The 16,431-nt window shown below is 41.9% G+C and overlaps 1 protein-coding gene across 7 annotated transcripts in view; it reads left to right on the forward strand.

Moving 5' to 3' along the window:
- MAP3K4 (mitogen-activated protein kinase kinase kinase 4) overlaps positions 1 to 16,431 on the forward strand; it is a 111,738-nt gene that overhangs the window by 69,443 nt on the left and 25,864 nt on the right. For all 7 annotated transcript variants that reach the window (XM_038526498.1, XM_038526501.1, XM_038526499.1 and 4 more), the window contains exons 4-11: positions 166 to 408; positions 2,916 to 3,062; positions 7,890 to 8,047; positions 10,275 to 10,391; positions 11,861 to 11,960; positions 12,063 to 12,146; positions 13,272 to 13,538; positions 14,761 to 14,910. In XM_038526498.1, the coding sequence (XP_038382426.1) occupies positions 166 to 408; positions 2,916 to 3,062; positions 7,890 to 8,047; positions 10,275 to 10,391; positions 11,861 to 11,960; positions 12,063 to 12,146; positions 13,272 to 13,538; positions 14,761 to 14,910 (1,266 nt within the window). The remainder of the gene's footprint in view (positions 1 to 165; positions 409 to 2,915; positions 3,063 to 7,889; positions 8,048 to 10,274; positions 10,392 to 11,860; positions 11,961 to 12,062; positions 12,147 to 13,271; positions 13,539 to 14,760; positions 14,911 to 16,431) is intronic.

The raw sequence follows: 16,431 nt of genomic DNA on the forward strand, positions 1-16,431 counted from the left end.
TCTAAGTTATATGTTGAAAATGTTGAATCAGTCTAAAGATTATTGTACCTATAAAATTGTGATTTTGTAGATTACCAGTAAACTGTAGAGAATTATAGTTTATAACCACAACCTCGGGACATTGTTTTGTATGCTCTTTTAACCTTTGTTGAATTCTTGTTATAGTTTTCCGAATTTCCAGACCCCATGTGGGGTTCCGATTATGTGCAGTTATCCAGGACACCACCTTCCTCGGAGCAGAAGGGCAGCACTGTGTCGTGGGACGAGCTAAAGTCCATGGACTTACCCTCCTTCGAACCTGCCTTCCTGGTGCTCTGTCGAGTCCTTCTGAATGTGATACATGAGTGTCTGAAGTTAAGACTGGAGCAGAGGCCTGCTGGAGAACCATCTCTCTTAAGTATTAAGCAGGTCTGTTTCAGTGACCGTTTAAAAATATTTAGCAATTACTAAATGCTACTATTCTACAGGCTTGTTTTTATTTTGGATTGAGGATTTTAATTGTTGCAAATAATGAAAAATGAGTGTACCTGTTTTTAAGCTACTCTTTTTAGGGTAATTTAAAATATTCTTTGCATGTAGCCCTCAAAGATAGGATTGTGGTTCAGCCTTTTCGCCATTACTTCCTCATTCCAAAAGGATATAAAAGTACTATGAAGTGACATAGTCTATTAATATCAGTCTTTGGAGATTAGAAACATAAAATTCACTCATTAGAAATACTTTAAGTTCCTTAAATTTATTCTTTTTTGGTTCTATTTAAGTTACATGGAAATAGATAAATGTCTTTTGAGTATGCAGTGGGGAGATGTTTGGACTTTTTGCTTGCTTAGGCAGTTGCATGGTTTAAATAGTAATGACAGCTTCTGCTTTCTTGGATGGGATTCTCCAGGGAGTTTGATACTCCAGAGGTAACCGGAATGGCTGGAAGCAGTTGTATCTAGCACAGTCAATGCCAGAGATTGTTTGTATTGGTACATTATGATATTCCCATATTGACATCCACTATGCAAAATAAATATGTCAGATTTTGAAAAAAAGAAAGAAAGAAAAAGGTATGTTTTTGTCGACTGTGTGTGGCCGTCCTCTTGGGTTGGAAGGGCCAAGAGCTCATGGGCTCCGGGTAACCGATGGCACCTGGGGACAAGCGCAGGCCGTAGGATAGGCACAGAATAAGACTTGAATTTGTGGGTCTAGCTGGGAGGGGGGTGACTCATGGAACCCACTGTGCTCACTTCAGTTTCTGTCCAGTACTGACCAGAGAGCTCGCTCTGCTGCTCACCACCTTGCTCCTGGTTATTGTCCTGCCATCCACTGTGGCCATGCTTTCCACTTGTCCACCTTATTGTGGTGGTAATTTAGGAAGTTTAGGTAAAATACTGACTTCTCTTCTCACAAAATGAATACTTCAGGAATATAACCTAGTAAGAGAAAGCAGAGTTTACTTTTTACTTTTTGCTAATGGAGCTATTGTGAGGATGAAACAATAAGTTTTGTTAAAATATTTTTAAAAATAGAAACAATACTTAGACAAATGTGGCATTACTACAATCAAAATAAAACATATTTTGGCTAAAACCATTCAGAGATTCAGTTGTAAGCACCTAAGTGACCTCTTTGCCAGAGAAATTTGCATCTGAACAGAACAGCTTTTAATAGATTTGACTCCAGCCATGGCTCTCTTATCGTAGGTTATTATTTTTAGAATACTTTAAAGAGGAAATTATGTTTATAAGAGCAATCCATATTTATTCTAGAATATTTGAAGAGTACAGAAAATGATACAGACAAAAATGAAAACTTTTCCTATTATGCTGCCACTCAGAGGTAACCACTGTAACTCTTTTAGTATATTTTTATCCATCTGTTTTTCCTACACATACAAGTAAAAGAAAAAATATGCGTATGGTTTTTACCCTTAAATATTTTTCAAAAATAAGATTTTAAATGGCCACAGTAGTGCTCTGCTATATAGGTACATCATAATTTATTTAATCCCCCCTCCCTTTTTTTTAAGATTTTGTTTATTTATTCATGAGAGACACAGGGAGAGAGAGAGAGAGAGAGAGAAGCAGAAACACAGGCAGAGGGAGAAGCAGGCTCCATGCAGGGAGCCTGATGTGGGAATCGATCCTGGGACTCCAGGACCAGGCCCTGGGCTGTAGGCAGGTGCTAAATCGCTGAGCCACCCAGGCTGCCCAATCCCCATTGTTTTAAATAATACTGTGATAGTATCTGATAAGTATTGTGATGAAAGGACTTTAAGGTCAGTCATCCCGTGTCAACCCTTCTCCTCCCCAGCATCACCTGCAGGGCGTGCACCTGGCGGTGGTGCTCAGCTTTTTGTTTACATTTGCTTTCCCTGGACTTCCATCTCATGTCATCAGATTGATCTCAGGATGATTTTTGTGATGATTAAAGGCTTTTGATGGTAAAGACCACAAATCACTGTAGTTGCTATGCTAAATCATTACAAAGATTGTCATGCTCTGTGGCATGTAAGTTTATGTGAATCAGTATTGTGTTTTTGGACAGAAATCATCAGTTTCATTAGAAGATTTTTCTCTCCTATCCCTTGTCTTATATAACTCAAACTAGTAGAGAAATAGATCTTTCTCCATGGGATTTATTTTCTATGTAAATGTATTTGTAGGGGAATATATTTTCACAAATCAGTATTTGCCTGGATGATGTATTCTGTGTGTATGTGTATTGCTGCTATAACGTTAGCTACTTTTATTTTCACTATTCTGTTCTTAATCAAGACTCCTAAGGTATTTATATAAACTGAACTGATGAAGAATTGGAAAATACTTGAGGACTTTCAGAGGTTTTGAGGATTAAGAGGAAGTTGTGTGAAACTGCCAGATGATGTGGTGAGGGTGTGTGGTGACTGAGCTTGTGCCCATCTCCTGCAGCTGGTGAGGGAGTGTAAAGAGGTGCTAAAGGGCGGCCTTCTGATGAAGCAGTACTACCAGTTCATGCTGCACGAGGTGCTGGCCGACCTGCAGAAGACTGACTGCAACATCGACGCCTTTGAGGAGGACCTGCACAAAATGCTGATGGTGAGACCCGTGGGGGTTGGCGATCCTTGTGTGTGCATGCATGAGAGAGAGAGAGAGAGAGAGAGAGAGAGCAAGAGAGATAGAGAGCCAGTGAGGGAGGAGGGCAACATTTCTTTAACCTGATTTTTTCATCTAGTATTGGATTAAATTTGTTTCTCCTAAATCCTCAGTGGTCTTTATATTAGAATTTTTGACAACTTACCCTAGTTCATTGTTTAACTGTAAGATTCTTCTTCTTACAGCATAATGGCCCAGAAATGGAGTCCTAGTGTGGTCCTAGTTTATTGAACTGTCTCTCGTCAGCCGTTTCTGTAAGGCCTACCTGAGCTGGGACTGGGAAGGCAGTAGTGAGCAGTAAGGGCTTCTTATTCTGTTGGGGTGCCATGGTGACTTGGAGACGGTCCTCTAAATTAGCCTTGGGGGCATCTGGGAGCTCTTACCCCGAGTCAGGACTTAGCTGAGGAACCGCGTGCATTGGAGAGATTGTAAATACTGTGATCTGGCAGGAGCAGACTTACTTTGATCTCTTCCCTAGAGGAGCTCCCCAGGCTTCTCACACCACATGTTGTGCTTACTTGTGCTTGTTAACCTCTGTCCTTTTGCTCATATTACTCCCTCCTGGTAGACATGTCCCTTTTCCTTATCTACCCAGTTAAGACTTCCTTGCAACTTTTACTTTTCCCTGGAAAGCTCTATCTGACAACTTCAACCTAATGTGCACTTAGCTGTACCTCCCGTGTACTCTCAGGGCAGCTGTTCTCAGCTCTCCCCTACTGGCCTGGAAGCTTTGTAAGCCAGAGGCTGTGGCTTGAAGTTATCGTGTCTTTCATCATGCCTGGCAGAGTATTAGTATAGGCAAATATGGGTTGGATTCATTAGAGTATATGTGCAGATGATTGTGTCATGTGGCAGGTCAATGAAACAATGTAAGAATGACAATGCTCATGGGCATGTTGTTTTTGGAATGTTTTCAAGACATGTGTTGTGTGATACTTCGCTGTATTCTGCCTCGGGATGGCTGCAGCACCTCCAGAGAGCATCCCCACTTTTTAGGTTAGAAGGAAGGAAAAAGAGCAAAAGGGAAAAAGTATCCTTGCCAGCTCAGTGCAAAACAGGGAGAGCTTTCCTGGAAGCCATGCCCAACAGGTTTCCCCTGTGTTGTATTGGCCAGACCTGTTTGTATGCCTCTTGACTGTAGTGGAGACTAGAGATTCAAATATTTAGCTTTCTAGCCTCTATCATAGAAAGATAGAAAGAAGAACGAGGGTAGCATTGGGACTTGTAATATCTAACATATTAGAAATAATTTTGAGTTCGAAATGATTTCCTAATTGTTTGGGGAGAATGCATAAAAGACCAGAGAGTGTAAAATGTGGCCACATTTTGAAATACCATATATTTCTTATGTCAGAAGAGTCTTTATCATTGGAAAGTCATGGTAAAAAAACAAAAGCAGATTATTTTCTCTCTCTCTCAGTGGATGGTTAAAGCAGGAGTTTAAAAAGACAAAAAGTGCTTTGCTGTATTTGGTGGTTTTATAAAGGCATGCATGGCACCCTTTAGCATGCAGTCACTGAGGCAGGAAGAGAATCAGGCAGGTGAACTGTGCCCTCCAGGTCCTTCAACTTCAGTGTCTGTAGCATATCTATGGGCCATCTGAGGTGCAGGGTAAGTGAAGTACTCCTTAGAGCTACAATTAATCCCCATAATTTCACAGATGAAGAGCTAGAAATTACCAGTGATTTTAAAATTGTATGCTTGATGGCTAATGGCAGGGGCATGTTTTGAAAACTGGAGGAACCCAAACAAAATCAGTGATTTTGTTAGGAAGGGGGGAAAGAATGGCCTTTCAAAAGTCAATCACATTATGTATACCACAATACCCTTCTCTTGCAACTCGCCAAAAACAATGAAGAAAGAAATTCCATGTTCAGTAGAGGACGAAATTGGCTACAGTGCTCTCTTCTCCTTCCTGACCAAAACACTGTTATATTTGCCTTGAAATTTGGGCTGAAATGAGGGTGAGTACAAGCTCTGAATATCTCATAGCCCAGATAGGAATATCTGGGGGTGTGAACAGTCAGGAGAGAGGCAGGAGGAGTCCCCGTAGAGGACTTGTTGGTGGCAGATCTGCAAGACAGAGGAACATAAGTAGAGACACTTGTGCTGTCTGAATGTAGCCTGCTAACTGAGAAGGACTGCCGAATGAGAGCCTCATAGGGTAAGAGGAAGAGTGGTTAGCAGGTCGTGATGCAGAATGTGTGTGACTTTGGGGCTTTGCTCTGTGTTACATCATCATCCTTGGAAAACCTAAGCACGTATACGTGCAGGTCCAGGGCAAGTGTTTGAGGCAACAAACCACATTGAAGCTTATAAACGGTGTTATTAGCACATTTCTGTGGTGCTGGCCTTAGAAATAATCAAAACCTAAACACGATAGAGATGTAGGAACATGTGATAGACACAAGGAAACTACATAAAAAGAATGAAAATGTGAAAATGATGAACAAGATGATGATAGTTGTGGAAGAATTAGAAGGAGAGAGCCGAGATGTGTACAGCTGGTGTTCCCCGCAGAGGCTGGGCTTGGGCAGTGGGGTTAATAGGGAAGGCTATGGGTTTAGTGAGGTTTTTAAATTGAACTTACTAGAGATCATTTGAATGCCTTTGGGACTGTTTTTGTTCAGCGAAAGAGATGAATAGAATTCTATGCGTATCAGAGAGGAGGGAAATTGATAGTGTGAGCTTCCTTAGATGCCATGAGCAGGTGGGTCTCCAAACACAAGTATTGAGACTGGGAGGAAGCTCAGCTTGGCCACTGCTCAAAAGGGAAGATTGGCATGTCATATATGGGTGTGCATTTTTGGTATTGAGAAGATGAGGAATTTTATATCTAATGCCTTTTTTTCCTTTGTTAGAAGGGGTGAGATAAGTAAGGGTAGGCATTGGCCATTTGACAAAAATGGAGGTGTTTCAAACTGTGGCTGTAGGGAGAAAGAGAATGTGCTGAGTGGAGGTATAAATATTACCGGAAACATACACCATGTGGTTGGGATTACAATATGTAGAGCAGTGGCTCCTCCCTGTCCTGTGACACTCATCACCTTGAGTTGTGGGTGTGGTGAATGGGCTCTTTGGACTCATCATGCTTTGGGGTTTGGCAGGCAGTGAGCTGAAAAGGAAGGGAGAGGTGGGAGGGTGTGGGGTGGCAGCAGCAGTGAGTGGACAGGGTAACGGTGTGGGCTGTAAGCTGATTAAGGAGGAACAGGGGTGGAGGAAGGGGGATGACCTGGAGAGAGAAGAGAAACTCGGGGCCTGGAGTTCAGATAAGGTTTAAATGAGAGAGCAGTCACCATGGTGGTAGTTGAACAGAAAACTGGGAGCAGGAGATGAGGTTTTAGAATCAGTCTATTTGGATCGATGATTTGAGGCCTAGAGATTCTTCTGTAATGACAAGAACGGGGGCGAATCACCGTGTGTGGTGGCTGAGCCTGGGGCAGAGAGAAGACTATGTCAGATGTCAGAGTGTGACGGAGGAGGACAGGCAGCTGGAAATCAGTAGGTGACAGTGTGTGGAGAGGGTTCGATGGTATGTCTGATGACGTAAATCTTAAAGGGGCAGATATTTCTTTTGTTTTGGTTTTAACTAAGAACATAAGAGCAGTGGTTTGAAGAGAGCAGTGATGTACATGAGGATGGCAACTGCGTGCAGCCCTCGGGCTGTAAGAGAAAAGTGCAGTCCTCAGGAGACGGCCAGATTTAAGGAAGGCCAGGGAGAGGAAGTGGCACTCTGAGAAGCCAAAGGAAAGTCCTGGCCTTATATTTAAAGGATTTATTTCATTTGGCAAAGATGATGGTAGATCTGTAAGTTGTGGGTTCCACATATGCAGACCCCAGACTGCAGATTCCTACCACAAAGCCAGGCTGGCGGAGGCCCAGAAGCATCCAAAGACACAACAGAAGAGTTTTCTTGAAATAAAGATCTAAGGTTTGCATACTGAAAGTTAGTACTGGATTTCAGAAAGCATTCATTCCAGTGAACCCTGAGATGTAGCCTGGTGAGGTCACTGAGATCCAGGACTAGATCCAGAGTCCTGTGAACCTCCAAGGAGAGAAAAGGCAAGGCAGCTCAGGGTGTAAGGCGAGCAGGGACAGCGGGAGGTGAGGCCGGTGTCATGGTTCTTCGTTCAAACAACACACAACATTCAAAGGTGGAGTAATACCTTAAACATCTCAGGGCAGAGAATCTAAACAAGAACTTAGGAATGGAAAGGCTGTTGTCGTAGGACTTACGGTAGATACAAACTGGGTATTTTGATTAGAAATCATAATTTATATGTCAGAAATCTTGAAAACAAAAAACAATGTCATAAAAATTTGGGTGTCAGGAAGGGATGGTGGGAAAAGTGTACTCATTTCTTCTCAAGGAAAATGCTGTCTGAAGTTAAAATAAGCAGTTACACAAGTAAAGATCCAAACCTCTTAAAAGAATAATGTTCACAGTATGTTAATAATGAACATTTCTGGGTGCTATTATTTTGATTTGTTTTATAAGTTTTATGTACATTGTGAACATTTTATTTTCTTGGTAACGTACAGAGATTGTAAATAATGGGTTAAATTGCCGAGGAGTTGAGTTGTGCAGTTGAAGAGAGATCTTCGATCAGACAGCAGTACTGTGACTCTTGCTTCTCTCCATGCTGCATGCCTCAGTGTCCGCCTACACCTGGCCCTTCTGATGTGTCGTTTCCGGGTTGACAGAGGTGAAGGTTGGGAGCTGCTGGCTTCCGTTGTCAGATATCTCCCATTATGTTTTTGTATTTTCAGGTGTATTTTGATTACATGAGAAGCTGGATCCAAATGCTGCAGCAGTTACCTCAAGCATCCCATAGTCTAAAAAACCTGTTAGAAGAAGAGTGGAATTTCACCAAAGAAATAACCCATTACATCCGGGGAGGAGAAGCCCAGGCTGGAAAACTTTTCTGGTAGGAGCCCTTGTGCGCCTGAGCCGCCTGCTTCCCATCGGCCTGTTTGGTTGTGTGAATGTGACAACCAGTTGTGTGCATGTGTGCATCTCTCAGGGCCCGGTTGCCACCTGGGGACATTTGGCAACGTCTGGAGACAGTTTTGACTGTGGTGAGGGGAGGCCCCACTGCTTTGAGCCCACTTGCATGGCTGCAGGCGCTCTCCAAGGAGTCTCTCTATTTGGCTCCTCTGTCCCTTTGGTCTGTTCTCAGGGCCACAGCCAGAGTGATCTTGTTAAAATGCACATCAGAGCATTTTCTCCTCTGTTCCAACTACTCCACGGCTTCCCTTCTTCCTCAGGAAGAGTGAGAGTGCCGGAATGTGGCCCATCAGGTGGGCATAGTCTGACTTGTCACTGCAGTTCTGTCCTCTTCTGCTAGGCTCTCCTGGGCTTACCGCACAGCCACAGGGGCTTCTCCATTGTGTTCCCAGGCTGAGCACACTTGTACTTGAGGTCCTTTGCATGTGCTGGTCGCTCTACTCTTCCCCAGTTACACTCCCCCCAATTACTTTGATGACCTGTTTTGTACTCCCTTTAGGTCTTTAAGTGTCACCTTCTTTAAAATGGAAATTCCTACTCATGGGGTCCATCTTCATTCCCTTTCCTGCTTTATTTCTCTCCATAGGACTTAACAATATCTGAATTATATCTTTTCCTTTTTTACTTTATTTTTTGTTTTTTCCTCTGTTCTTTGGAGGGATTTTTATCTATTCTGCTCACTGCTGCTTGGTACATAACATATACTCAGTATTTGTGGAGTAAACTCTTCGTGGATATCCTTGTATACTACTGTTCTTGAAGATGGGTTTGTGGGACACCTGGATGTCTGCCTTCGGCTCAGGTCCTGATCCCTGGTCCTTGGGTCCTGCGTCAGGCTCCCTGCTCCCTCTGCCTCTCCCTCTGCTCCTGCTCTTTTTCTCTATCTCACTCACTTGCTCTCACTTTTTCTCAAATAAAATCTTTAAAAAAAACAGAGAGTATGCATTTGTAATCAGGTCACTTACCCGCTGGTTACTTTTGAAGCCTGGCCTCTTTGCCCACCAATCAAAGGTCAGGCAGTTAGCGCGACACACACGGCCTTCCTCATCATGGCCCCAGCTTGCTTTCTCAGTCTTACCCCACCACCCTCTATGCCTTTCAGATTGTGCAATTTCTTTTCACAACCAGGCCTCTTACTTAACTCTTTAGATCATATTCATTGTTCTTCCTCAACTGCCCTTCCTCTCCCAACTGAGCCCCTCTTCCCACTACCATTCACCACTCACTGCTCTGCATAGCCTGGGGGCCCAGTGTAGCCAGGCCTTCTGCTGAGTTTGGTCTCTCCAGCCCTCTGACACTGTCTGTATGCATACCTGCTCTCTTTGACTAGATAGAAGCTCTTTTCCTTGAGCAAAGTGGTCAGTAAGCTGCTGTTGAATCTTGACTACACTCATTTGGATTTGTTGTACACACTTGGATTTACATTTTAAGCCCATAGTTAGATTGCATACTCAATGAGAAGCATCAGCTGTGTGAGACATGTCATGTTGATGGACTATGAAAAGCTAATTGTGGGGGAAATTTGGAAAAACAGTTGTATTTAAGAAATTCACTTTGTTTTCTTATGCTATTGTTTAGTTTATTAAGCTTTTAAGAACATCTTGTAGATATATATTTGAGGCTATTTTATACTATTTTATACCATTTTGGACATTTAAGATGAAAATTACACTTATATAATAATTACATAGCTGCTTTGAATATAGTTTTTTTTTTTTTTAATTTTTATTTATTCATGATAGGCACATAGTGAGAGAGAGAGAGGCAGAGACACAGGCAGAGGGAGAAGCAGGCTCTATGCACCGGGAGCCTGATGTGGGATTCGATCCCGGATCTCCAGGATCACGCCCTGGGCCAAAGGCAGGCACCAAACCGCTGCGCCACCCAGGGATCCCTAGTTTAAGATTTTAAAGTTTATGATAAAACTGTGGAAATAGAACAAAGATAGGTACCTACCCTTAATGGGAAAGTTCCTCTTTTTCACGTTCATCATGATTTTATAGTAAAAGAAAATTCTGTTACTGATTTTCAGACTATTAAAACAGTAGCTGACCCTTTCAGTGACTCTTTCAGTGTCCTATTAGAGAAGTAGAATGAGCGAGGACCATTTTTCTTCCCTGATTTACATTCCTGTTCTTGTTCTCTAGTGACATTGCAGGGATGCTGCTGAAGTCAACAGGGAGTTTTTTAGAGTTCGGCTTGCAGGAGAGCTGTGCAGAGTTCTGGACCAGCGCTGACGACTCCAATGCCTCAGACGAAATAAGGTGCAGCCTCACTCCTTCTCTTCTCCTTCCTTATTTCACTGACTTCTGCTCATGGCGATGAGCCTAGAATGGGCTCTGAACAGAAATTCAACCGTGTTAGGAATTTCCATAGTAGACCTGAAGACTTCTCTTTATTACTTACCTTACATTTTTGTGTCTTACTTACTTAGGATTTTCTATGAAATTTTCTTTGAAGATGAACTTAGAATTTAGTTAGCCTAATGAAAATAGTGTCTTTAGAAAAAGGGAGGGAGAGTGTAAGTTAACTAAAAATGAGTATACAGAATTCGTCTCTGTGTCCTGAAATGTCTCTAATTAAATACTTATGTTTCTGCTACACACACCCCCCGACTCCCCATAGCATATAACATTTATGATACTTGGCATGTTGTTACTGTTTCTATGCGTGGCTTATTCCTTCTGTTAAACTTTAAGCTTGAGTACATGAATCTATGGCTTATGCATCTATTGCATTTCCTCCACTTCTGTGAGATAGTATTCAGCTTGGATCAGGTTAAATTGCTGTTTTTTGGCAATATCAGCCATATTTTGTGGCCAATTACTAGTGATATCATATGATTCAACCTTAGGAAATGTTCAGGGGGAACTGACTTCTCTGGAGCTGAAATGTTTTCTCTCACCATCCAAAATTTGATGAAAAACACATTTTGGGTTTCAGAACACCTGAGATGTTATCATGCCAGGGTTAAAGCAAGAAGCGTCCTCACAGATTCTTACCTGGGACAATGCTCAATAGCTGAGGATCAAAATGAGTCAGTTTGTAGAAGGTCCTGCAGTTTTGAGTGCTAACACAATGGATTCAGAATAAGCAGGGAAAATTGGAGATCTAAGATGGCGAACTAGAGAATAGTTCTGATGATGCTCTGATTGTTTACTAGAGATGGATCTAAAAAGTGGGCTCATGTGCAGTGGTGTGATGGGGCTGGCTCATCCTGGCTCCAGAGAGCAAAAGTGCTATTGCACACATCTTTTCAGTCATTGTTCAGTGCTGTCACACTGGTAACCTGCAGGCAGGAATGGTGGAGCCTATACACCCCCAAAAATCACCAAACACCACATACGATAGTTCTTTGAGGGTAGCCAGTTGTTAAGCATTTACCAGCCTGCCATTGTGTATATATATATTCCTCCTTAGTAAGATTCTGAGCTGGTAGTCAACTTAAGAACTTTATTTCAAACTCCAAGAAGTTATTATAAGGAAATCTTTAGAAAATTAAGTTTACTGTTATTTGCATGTTATTGTATGTGCCTTACTTATTTGAACAATACAAATGGTTTCTAAAAACCACAAGAGAGCAAGCTTCTGAATATTTCAAGTACATTTTCAATAATTGCTTTTTCTCATTTTTTTCAGTCTTTATTAATATGATTTGGAATTTGCTTCATCCTTATTTCTATTTCTTGATATACTCTAACGTACCCTAACTGGATTTCAATCATCTTTGCAGGAGATCCGTTATAGAGATCAGTCGAGCTCTGAAGGAGCTTTTTCACGAAGCTAGAGAAAGAGCCTCCAAGGCGCTTGGATTTGCTAAAATGTTGAGAAAGGTGAGTTCACAATCCTGATTGATTTTTACAATTTTTTTCTTTTATCTTATTATTTTTTTTAAAGTTAACCCTAAAGAAGTTTCTTTGTAACTGTGATTCTAGGACCTGGAAATAGCAGCAGAGTTCATACTTTCAGCCCCCATTAGAGACCTTCTGGATGTTCTGAAATCAAAACAGTATGTTAAGGTAAATATTAAAGATGGTGTAATTGGAATATTTTGCCTTTCCTGGAAAATTTTCTCTTAATGATCCAGATAGTAAATTTTGCAGGCTTTGCTGGTGATATATTGATTCCAGTGATAAGACTTTCTCATAATTTTTCAGTGAAATAATCAGAAAAACAAACTTTTTCAGACTTACTAACTTGCTTATAGAATGCAAATAAAGTAATCAAATATTTACTTGTACTAATATTAGTTATATGTATTTAAAATAATGTATCTAAAATAGTGCAAAATAATGAAATAATCATTGATTTTTTAAAAAAAGATTTTATTCATTTATTTGAGAGCTTGAGAGAGCGAGAGAGCACGATGGAGGGGGGTGGGGAGAGCAGCAGAGGGAGAATCAGCCTTCCTGCTAAGCAGGGAGCCTGACTTGGGGCTCGGTCCCAGGACCCCGGGGATCATGACCTGAGTTCAGATGCTTAACTGGCTGAGCCCCCCAGGTGCCTCTGATAATTGATTTTTAAGTAGTAGTTTTGTTTTTTACCTTTACATTTCCTGAAAGAGTTCAGACTTTTTACAGGACCTTCTGCCATCAGTGCCCTGCTCATCACTAGAGCTCCTTTTTGAGTCCTTATCTTTGCTCCACCATTAAAGTTATTTGAGTTTCAGTACTTGTAGATTCTCTGTATGATACTGTTACTGGAGATTTTATCCCACCTGTACTTATATGTGATTTGCACAATCCTTATTAAAATGATCTTTAAAAGGCTTCTTGTGATCCCCCACCAAGAATGATTAGCAAATCCATATTTGTCTTTTTACCAAGTCAGATGACTTTCCATAATTATTAGAAAGTAGCATCGATTGAGGTCGTTTCAGGCTGGCATTCCTCCTCTGAAGGGTATTTTCTTGCTTATTGACAATAAAATAGAGGATTGCCCAGTGGGTGGAGAAGCTCTACCAGGCCTCCAGCACAGCACCCCCGTGCTCTCCCTGACTTCAGTCACATTGGAGTGGGATTCTTGCAGTGCCCTCAACACCTTCTCACACCTGCTTGTCTTTTCCTGGTTTTGTTTATTTTAAATAACATTTTTATAGCATGTGACATTCCCTCATCTGAGATTCTGGATCATTTCTTCTGCAGGTACAGATTCCTGGCTTAGAAAACTTGCAAGTGTTTGTTCCAGACACTCTTGCTGAGGAGAAGAACATTATTTTGCAGTTACTCAATGCAGCCGCAGGAAAAGATTGCTCGAAAGAGTCAGATGATGTACTGATTGATGCCTATCTGTTGCTAACCAAGCAGAGTGATCGCGCTCGGGATTCAGAGGATAGTTGGGCCTCATGGGAAGTGCGACCTGTCAAAATTGTGCCTCAGGTCGAGACCGTCGACACCCTGAGAAGCATGCAGGTATGTGTCACTGCCAGTTCCTGTAGCCATTGCTCACATCCCTGTGTTGAAGTGGTATTAGTTACTAAAAAAAAAATTGTTAGCAGCCCCTGAGTGATTGGTTTAGCTGCCATAGTCATCTCAAGCGTGGGCTTCTTAAGAATAGGCCTCAATGTTTTAGTAATTTTGTATTACAACTTGTACTAAGATATTCCTTCAAATTCTATAAGTATATTAAATTATATTGGAATATTTGAAATACATCTGTACGTAGTTCAGCTGTAATCAGTATACTCATGATCTAAAAGGAATTATCACCCTCATTTAATTTGTAATTCAGAAATTCTCCTTCTTTGAGCACTGTGGTTTACCTGGTGTTAGTTAACACTGTGTAGTAAAGGCTGTTACCTGCCTACCCTACAGAGATCCCATGATGGTTTGTAGAGCTCGTTAATTAAAACCTTTAAGAAGTCTTCTCATTCTCTCTGTGCTCACTCCGGACGTTGGTGGTGAGTGCTCATATACACCTCAGACTCAGCTTGGCCAGAGCTGAACACCCTGGCTTCCTGTCCTTTTGGCTTCACGTGACCCACTCCTCCACTTGTGCTCCCTGTCTCAGAGAATGGTGCTCTGTCCACTCAGTTCTTTAAGCCAGAATGTGACAATCAACAGAAATTCTTTTACCCTTCCAGGTCATCACCAGCCCTCACACACCCAAAGCATTTCCGGGAAATGACACTCTCTCTGCTGTCCAGAGCCACTGCCAGGGTCAGACTTTATCATCCTGTCCTGGCCTATTGCAGTGTCACACTTAGTTTCCCTGCTTCCAGCCTCACCTGCCCTCTCTCGAAGCCTGTGTGTGTGTGTGTGTGTGTGTGTGTGTGTGTGTCTTTGGATACTTGGAAAATGACGTTATAATATATAACTGATCACATCACACACTCTTCTATGCAGACTCCTACAGTGACTCACTGTCACTTAAAAGAAAAAAATAATAAAGTCTCGTTTTCTTCTGTTTCATGGAAGGCCACTCATCTCACCCTCTCTTATTCCTGCATTTTCCAGCTTCATAGGCTGCTCCGACACACGCGCACACACACGCACATACACATATACTGCTGCAGGAGTACTGAGCTACTGGTAGCCCTGATGAGGTTGGCATTGTTCTGGACTAAGGATTGAGCTAGAATGGGAAACAGTAAGTGGATCTGATTTTCAGTCCTGTGCTTAATTCTCCTCCCAGGTGGATAACCTTTTACTAGTTGTCATGCAGTCTGCACATCTCACCATCCAGAGAAAAGCTTTCCAGCAGTCCATCGAGGGACTCATGACTCTCCGCCAGGAGCAGACGTCCAGTCAGCCGGTCATCGCCAGAGCTTTACAGCAGTTAAAAGTATGTCGCTGCCACCTCCGCCTGAACCCCTTGGTTTTAGTGTGGAAGGGTCTGTGTGCTACAGTGTCATATCAACCAAGGAACCCAAAGTCTTACAAGGTCCTCACTATTCTTCCTCTTCCCAATAAACATTGTCCCATGTCTTCACTAAAGACTTCCCAGATCTGTCTTGGAACCATAAAGTGTTAGAATTGGAAGGGATAGAAATTGGACCAGTTATGTGACTTCTGAGTGGCCACATGGTTGGTTAGTAGCCTACCTAGAATTTAGATCTCTTTACTCCTCATCCAGGTTTCTTTCTTCTTTAGCAATGACAAGTATTTGCTAGAGGTACTTCCATATATATGTCAGTAATGTGTAATCTAAAAGAAAATTTATTTTTTTCTTTTATTTAACTGATAATTCAGTAAAATTAAATGTAGTAGAGACAGCCGGTTGTAGACAGGCACTAGCCCTTCGAAGTTCAGGGCAAGCCAGAGCCTCACCTTCTTTTCCCATTATCTCCTGTTTTCACTACCCCTACCTGGCCTTCTGCTCATTGGCTTTGGTCTGATCTGCGCTTTTCTACAAGCCATCAGTTATGCCTTCATCACAGTAAGGCTTGATTTCTTGAAGAAGCAGCAGTTCTTGAAACTATAAGTAGTTTGATAAGCCTTGTTTCTTCTGTCAATCTGATTTGTCTCGTTTGCCTAGAAACTTGTTCTCTCGTCGGTTGCCATCCCACTCGAATACCAGTGCAGCAGACTGTTCTTTCAATTTAAATCAATGAACTCCAGGGAGTACAAAATTATATACGATAAAAAAAAAAAAAAAAAAAAAAAAAAAAATTATATACGATATTGATTATTCTTGAGCTTAAGGAATTTACAGTGGATTGAGTATGACCTGAAGTGTGACACTGAAGTACTGAGAAGGGAGATGCTAGATCCTCCTGGTCACATCTGGAAGCTGCCACCATGGGGGCATTTTAGCTTGGAGGATTTCAGAAGATACAAACCGGGAAGGAACATTTGGGCATTGGCATCCCTGGGTCAGGGTGCTGGGACTGGTCACTGAATATCAAATAGTCTGACTTGACTAGACCTTCGTATGTACAGTGGAAAGTCATGGGAGATAAGGCTAGTAAAATCAGGTGGGCAAAAATCAGGCTATTGAGAGATTTGGGATTTTATTTTTTCGAAGCCACATCAAATAGTTGAAGATCTAGGGAGAATAGTTTGGAAAGGTATTTAGGATATTACCAGTGGAGACCATGTGTACATACACGTGTGTGTAAGAGTGAGTGGAAGGGGGTCCAATTTGGAGTGATTGTAGTCCTGCTTAGGGAGACAACAGTGTGAACTAGGGCAGGGATTTCCAGCCTCTGCAGCATTGACATTTTCGGTCAATAATTCTTTGTTTTGGGGGGAGTTGTCCTATTTTGTAGGATGTTTAGCAGCATTTATGGGCTCTACACTGTAGATGCCAGTAGATTTCACCCCCATCTCCCTAGGTTTGGACAACCAAAATAGATATTGCCAA

This window comes from Canis lupus, chromosome 1 (assembly GCF_011100685.1).
Source record: "Canis lupus familiaris isolate Mischka breed German Shepherd chromosome 1, alternate assembly UU_Cfam_GSD_1.0, whole genome shotgun sequence".
NCBI classification, from domain to species: domain Eukaryota; kingdom Metazoa; phylum Chordata; class Mammalia; order Carnivora; family Canidae; genus Canis; species Canis lupus.